Below are 6,447 nucleotides of genomic sequence, written 5' to 3'. Positions count from 1 at the left end.
TTCAGCTGATTTGGGGCAGGTGATATGAACTTTTATCTAAAGTTTATTTGTTTTGTTTCTTCACGATGCTTAATGTCATCCGGAAACAAATAGTATTTATCATCACCAAGTGGTACAAAAAGTATTTTAAATTGTTCTTTAACCAATCTATCGCCAAGTTTTCCAATGGGTTTCTTATTTTATTATCCATTTTTTCTTTTGCAATAAACCAAAGTCTTTCCATGCTCGAGAGTTAATGTGTGCTCAAAGAGATAATTTGTTTTGTTTGATCATTCTGTTATAATATTCTAAGTAGTTGCAAGTTTTAAAAAAGGAGGATAGGTCTTTTTGTTCGCTGAGAAAAAAGGAAATGTAGGGAGACAGGTCTGTTATATGAACAAATTAGCATGGTTCATCCTAATGCTATATAAGTTAGGTTACTGATTTGTTCATCCTAATGGTATATAAGTTAGGTTACTGATCTGTTTCCTCATTTCTTCATTGGTGATTCGTATTTTCAGTGATTTTAAGAATGGGTAATAAGTTTTTGTCAAGAGTTAATGTGTTTAGTTTCATTTTTTCTAATTTCTGTTCTATATGGTTTTGTGTCATGTGATTGGAGTTTCATGTGATTCGAGGTTCTAAAAGAGAAACATAACTTTTTATTTATTTGGTCAGAGGAGGGGGGAGGAAGTTCTGTTCAAATTTGGTTTTTCCAATGGCTTTGGAAGAAATTATATCGCTATTGTTATTACAGGTGTCCAGTTTGCAGAAATGACAAGGTATGCTACAATCTATTCTTTGGTAGATTTGATTCAAATTGGTAGATTTCGGTAAGAAATAAACTTTTATCTTTTCTTTTAGTTAAAGACAGTTAGGACATCAATTTGTAAAAGATATGAATATTAACAATGGTGATAGAACCATCAAGCCATATAGTTGTAAATAGATTTGAACATATATGTAAATATTACATATTATTGCATATCGTGTGTATTTATAACTTTCTACATGTTTTATACAGTTTTGAACCCGCAGCATCGCGCGGGCACCGTTGCTAGTATATACTAAAAGAGAAAAAAGCCTAAAACACTGTTCATAGCACAGTGCACTGACGATTTTGCCCTTGCTTTGGTTCTTTTATTTCCTTTCTGCCAAAATCGCAGTTGGTGCCCGTCTTTGGCGCCACTCCTGATTTACACGTGTTGTTGGTAATGTACACGTGTTCGTAATCTTGAAAGAAGAAGGCGGAAAAGCCGACCTTTATCCATTTGCTTCCAGAAACAACGAGCTCTCTCTCGCGCAGCAACCACAAGCTCTATTTTGGAGAAACTACGAAACATCTCGACTTCTCTCTCAGAGCCCAGCTCGAGTCCTCAGGTAAAAAGGAGAAATGCTGATGGATAATTTTTCTACGAAACATCTCGACTTCTACTGATCTTTTGTTTCTTGGGTTGATTGCACTTCTTTTTCGTTATTTTTGATGCAGATATGAAGAGGATTTGTGAAGTTGCTGTGATTTCATGCTAAGTATCTTTGAACGGATTTGAGAATTTGGGATCGTATGGGGTGTTTTGAAGGTTTTTATTTTTATTTTTTATTTTGGGGAAAAAAATGGTTAACAGGTCCTCTGTTAGGATTTTCCTGGCAAAGAGTATAGAGCAAGGGAAGGGAAAAATGAGAGAGACATGGATTGGAGCATTTTTTTTTTAATACGGGTTGAGGCTTTTTTTTTAATTGATTTGGGGTTCTGTTTGGGTTTGGGGTTGTGATATTTCTGTGTTTAATTTGGTATTTCATAGTTTGGAGTTGAGCGGTTAATTTTTTGGACCTTATGATCTCATTTGTGATTATCAAGTGCATAATGGTTAATTTTTTTTTAAATGGTGCTCAGAATTATCACCATTTTCCCCTTTAATTTTCGGTGGAAGCACTGTTCTCTTCATGCTAATTGTTGAATTGTTCGAACCAGTCTGTTGTATATATATATTTTCCCCGTTCCTCTGTTTGTTGTCTGTGTAAGTACGAATTCATCAATTTATCAATTGGGTTGTTCTTCGTTTGTAATTTCATTAATTGGGTCTTTAGATACATTTTATTGTTGAGGAGGTGAGATGTTGCCTACAATAGGCATCAACTATTACAAAAACCTTTTTAATGAAGAAACAAGAGAAATAGAGACAATGAAGATTGTAATCAACAGCTGGGGGGCATGATCGTTTATGATACCTTAAAAAGAATGAAAAACAAAACTTAGTGCTTGGATACAAAGAAAATTAGGAAGTCAGATAGATGTTAACATAAGGAAAATAATTCCACCGCTTCCCTCCTCTAACTTGATGACCATCCTTTTGGAACAATGTTTGATGAGTTCTTATTTCGAATGTGTTTGCCTTACCATTGTAAATTGCTGGAGGTCCTTTTGTTCTTTATCTTGCTCACAAGCATATTGATATGTAAATGTATGTAATAATTTGTGTACTGATAGGATATATGCATTACACATGTTATGTTTGTTACTATTTTAAAGCATTATTAGATAGCATGTTGCATATTCTTTTAATACTTACTTTATTATTGCAAATTTGTGAATCTTATACCATAGCAAATCTTATGAATTCTCTTTTTCCACTGTATCCAAGGTTGGGCAGATGGTGTGCTTCGATGTATCATTTTGATAGCTTTTGATAGCTTTTGTGTAATTTTTTTTCACTGCAAGTTTGTAAACATTTACATATTGCCAACATAGATTTTGATATATAAACACACTTTCTTTCTAACAATATATATACTTTGTCTGCAGACTTACAAAACAATGAGCATCGTACCAATCTGTGAATTAAAGCCTTTTAGAAACGATATGAAGATCAAAGTTAGAATATGCCGGTTGTGGAGACCCAAAATGTTTGGACGCCAAAACCAATTCAATGGCTTACAATGTGTACTGGTTGATGAACTGGTGAGAAAACCATTTTGTTTAAATGTAATATAGTTAAAACTATAATTTCAAAAAGAAGAGAAAGCTATAAATAACTCTTTATAATTTTTGTAATGCAGAATGATGCCATTGAAGCCTCGGTCTTAGAAGCAGACTATGAGATAGTAGCTCCAAAAATTAAATTTGGTTGTATATATGAGATCACACGGTTGCATAGCCGTTCCAGTAAACAAACGTACAAGGTCGTACCACACACTGTACAACTATACTTCAATGGGAAAACAACTTTCAAACAAATACCAGAAAGACCTCCACACATTCCTGAGCACCGCTTTTATTTAGTGGATTGCAGTGAATTGTTATCCCGTGTAGATAAAGTTGAAATTCTCACAGGTAATTAAATACATTTATAAACCTACATCTATATGCCATTTTTGTTTGTCAACATTTTTTCATGCTATAATCTTAGGATATTGGATTGCCAAATTGCAAGATGTTATGGGACATATCACATCAGTGCAACCATTGGAAGACAGAATGGTTAACAAAGAAAGACTGGAAACAAAATGTGACGTTCACCTTCAAAACACCAGGTAATCATTTTATCATGTGGTAATCGTTCATTAGACATTGAATACGTGTCAAGCGTATATTCAACTATAACATGACTGACATTATGGGAAAGAATAGGCAATTGTATTTAGATGGGTGGAATACAAAAACTATTGATGCAGGAACCTGAACCTATGGTGATCCATATGCAATTTAAGGTGATTTCATTAATGAGTAATCAAGTTCTGTTTTTAATTTTTTCTTCTTTTGATATGTGAATGTTGATTGTCGAAGAACTGAAGGTTGCTAGGTTGGTGAAAATCTGAAAGTAAACAAGTTGGAAATGCTGTGCACAGAAATGGAGTGTTCTGCAAAATGGTTTTCACACACACATATATGGACTCCAAAAGTAAACGAGTTGGAAATGTTTCGTAATATTTTGCTCTAACTTCTTTGGTCAGAAACGAAGAAGTGAGAGTTACACTTTGGGGAGACTGCGCCAGGACCTTTGATATTGAAGTTGTAACACAACAACCATCACCAATTGTGGCTGTGTTCACAAGTCTCAAAGTAAAACGGTTCCTAGGTATACAACTTAACTTTACTTCTTTCCAATGTTTACATTGTATTACAAAAAATAACATGCTTCCATATCTGCAAACCCACAGGAAACACAATGCTTAGCAGTACCGGATGCACTTTGTTTTTCATAAACCCAAAAATACCAGAAGCAGCAAATTACAAATCAATGTAAGTTTTTTTTACCATTTTCTGAACAATATATATATATATATATATATCACTCAAATAATATTAAAATTCAATCTCATTGTGTTACCACTTAACACAAAAATGTGCAAAAACTTTGCCAGTTCCAGTCATGCTTTGAAAATGATTCCAACCTCAGCACAACTAATGACACCAGATCAATTGGATGCCGCTGAAAAACTATCAGTAGGGCAATTGAATATCTTGGATCTAAATCTTTATCAGGTAAAATGGAATGCATTCCAAATTTAACAATGTTGTATATTTAACAGTGTTATATTGGTCTCAAAATTCGTTTTTCTGGGTTGTCAGCTTTTGTATCCATGCAATTAGTATAATAGAAATTCTGTTTTGATTGCACATACAGTTTTCATTGATGTCTAAAACATTTCCTGAAAACTGGATGAAGAGTATAAGAATGTAGGTTCGTGTCTGTTCAAATTATACTCATCATTCTTTAACAAATATTGCAGAACACTCCATTTCTGTGCAGAGCAGCAGTTGCACGGTTTGATTTGAGTAACGGCTGGTGGTACAAGGCATGTCTAATCTGCTTCAAACAACTAAAACCAAAGCCTCAAAGTGACATGCTGGTTTGTCCAACTGATGATATTCAAAACCCTATTGCTTGGTAATACAAAATTACTCTGAATCTATTACTATATAAAACATAAACTTAATTATACTTCTTTATAAATAATCACATCAATTTCAACGCAGGTTCAAAGTTAGTTTAATTCTTGAAGATGCCAATGACGAAACCAATGCCATCATTATAGGTAAATCAGCCGAAGAACTATTTGGAATCACATGTGAAGAATTAGTAATCAACAAAAGTTTCTGTGACCAAAAGGAATTACCACAACAAATACTCCGAGTAAAAGGTCAAATCAAACTTTTCCAACTCAGACTTGGGAAAGTTAAAAGTGACACAAGCAGAAATGACTTGCTCATCCAAACTGTTTTCAAGGATCAAGCACAAATTCACCCTTCAAACAACAACAAAGATGATGAAGCAATAAGTAACCTTGGGAAGAAACATATGGTTCATGAAATGTTACCATGCACACCACCACTCTCACTCAAGAAATCTCTACCTTCATCTCCAACTGAGAGCAGTTCAAGTTCAAAGAAACGACAAAGGGAGCCAGTCAAAAAGAGTCTTTTCACCTCTACACCAACAAAAAAAATCTAAAAGGTTAGTCTTTATAAAAAAATAAATAATTGACATAAACCTTTTTTCCATTACTAGATGTGCACTGATGCTTTAATCTCTCTTCATTTTACATGATCCAAGTGATACCACAAGTGGATACAGTGAAGAGACCTATGCATTTGAAGAGACCGATGACGAGAATGTAGCAAACACAGATATAACTCCCAGTGAATAGAGTATGGATCCCAACACTCATAAATCAATTTTCTTAACAATTTTTTTTCCCATCTTCAATGAGTAGTTTCTCTAACACAGAACTATATCTTATAAATATTGCATAATATAGATATAAATATTTTATTTGGGTTGTCGATGAGACCAACTGGAAAATCTAGAGAGTTTATTTATTATGGCTGCAAAATATATGCAATTTAGAGTCATTCAATTCTTATGTCAATGTTTTTTTTTCTTCAGTTCATCGTTGTCATGCAAGATGGAGGAGGCACCATTAACGTGAGGAGTTACGTATATGGGTGTCTTTAGTGAAACAAATCTTACTTTTTGAGTTGTGTACAGTTTTAGATGTAAAAGTCTCCCTGGGATAGGACCATAGCTTTTGAAAAACAATCTCTGAGGATGATATACTAACATCCTCAACTTTTTGCATGTAATATATAAATGTAAATAGAACTCTCTGGCTATGGCGTACGACCATCCCAATTTTTGTCGTGTAATATAAGAATGTAATATATGTATATCCCTTACTTTGGCACATATTTTCTCATGTATATAAGCCCTACTTTGTACACGTTTAAGATCATTTTGAAACCCACAGCATCGCGCGGGCCTCAATTGCTAGTAGTAACAAAAACTCTACAAGAGTTGGTCAAATTACCTCTATAGTATTAGTAATTGTTAATAAAACTAAAAGAAAACATAATTGAATCAGGACAACTTAATAAAAAAATAGGCCTAAAAATATATAGTAAAACATCTTTATAAGAATGCTCTATTTAAGAATAACCTTCTTTATAGTCATAAAAATTTATGGTCA

The 6,447-nt window shown here is 33.6% G+C and overlaps 1 protein-coding gene across 8 annotated transcripts; it reads left to right on the top strand.

Annotated features, from left to right (window-relative positions):
• Window positions 1-1,218: 1,218 nt before the first annotated feature.
• LOC103411304 (replication protein A 70 kDa DNA-binding subunit B-like) lies at window positions 1,219-6,201 on the top strand. Of its 8 annotated transcripts, none has more exons than XM_070822599.1 (12): window positions 1,219-1,359; window positions 1,469-1,504; window positions 2,783-2,938; window positions 3,037-3,310; window positions 3,411-3,510; window positions 3,931-4,055; window positions 4,138-4,219; window positions 4,342-4,462; window positions 4,711-4,868; window positions 4,958-5,435; window positions 5,535-5,629; window positions 5,868-6,201. In XM_070822599.1, the coding sequence occupies exons 3-10, from the start codon at window positions 2,795-2,797 to the stop codon at window positions 5,430-5,432; spliced, it is 1,479 nt and encodes a 492-aa protein (XP_070678700.1). In that variant the 5' UTR covers window positions 1,219-1,359; window positions 1,469-1,504; window positions 2,783-2,794; the 3' UTR covers window positions 5,433-5,435; window positions 5,535-5,629; window positions 5,868-6,201. The 8 variants fall into 8 exon arrangements, with proteins under 8 accessions (XP_070678700.1, XP_070678703.1, XP_070678697.1 ...); XM_070822602.1 differs by having other exon boundaries at window positions 3,387-3,510; window positions 4,731-4,868; XM_070822596.1 differs by having other exon boundaries at window positions 3,387-3,510.
• Window positions 6,202-6,447: the final 246 nt, after the last annotated feature.

This window comes from Malus domestica, chromosome 05 (genome assembly GCF_042453785.1).
Source record: "Malus domestica chromosome 05, GDT2T_hap1".
In the NCBI taxonomy this organism is placed as follows: domain Eukaryota; kingdom Viridiplantae; phylum Streptophyta; class Magnoliopsida; order Rosales; family Rosaceae; genus Malus; species Malus domestica.
Note: the sequence above shows the minus strand (reverse complement) of the source record. Positions and strands in the feature narration are given on the sequence as shown.

Excerpts from the sequence above, each read along its gene's own strand:
- LOC103411304 (XM_070822596.1), top strand. The coding sequence starts at position 2,795 with ATGAGCATCGTACCAATCTGTGAATTAAAGCCTTTTAGAAACGATATG. Across the intron at positions 4,220-4,341 it reads GCAGCAAATTACAAATCAAT|TTCCAGTCATGCTTTGAAAA; the intron begins GTAAGTTTTTTT and ends AAACTTTGCCAG. Across the intron at positions 4,869-4,957 it reads ATTCAAAACCCTATTGCTTG|GTTCAAAGTTAGTTTAATTC; the intron begins GTAATACAAAAT and ends ATTTCAACGCAG.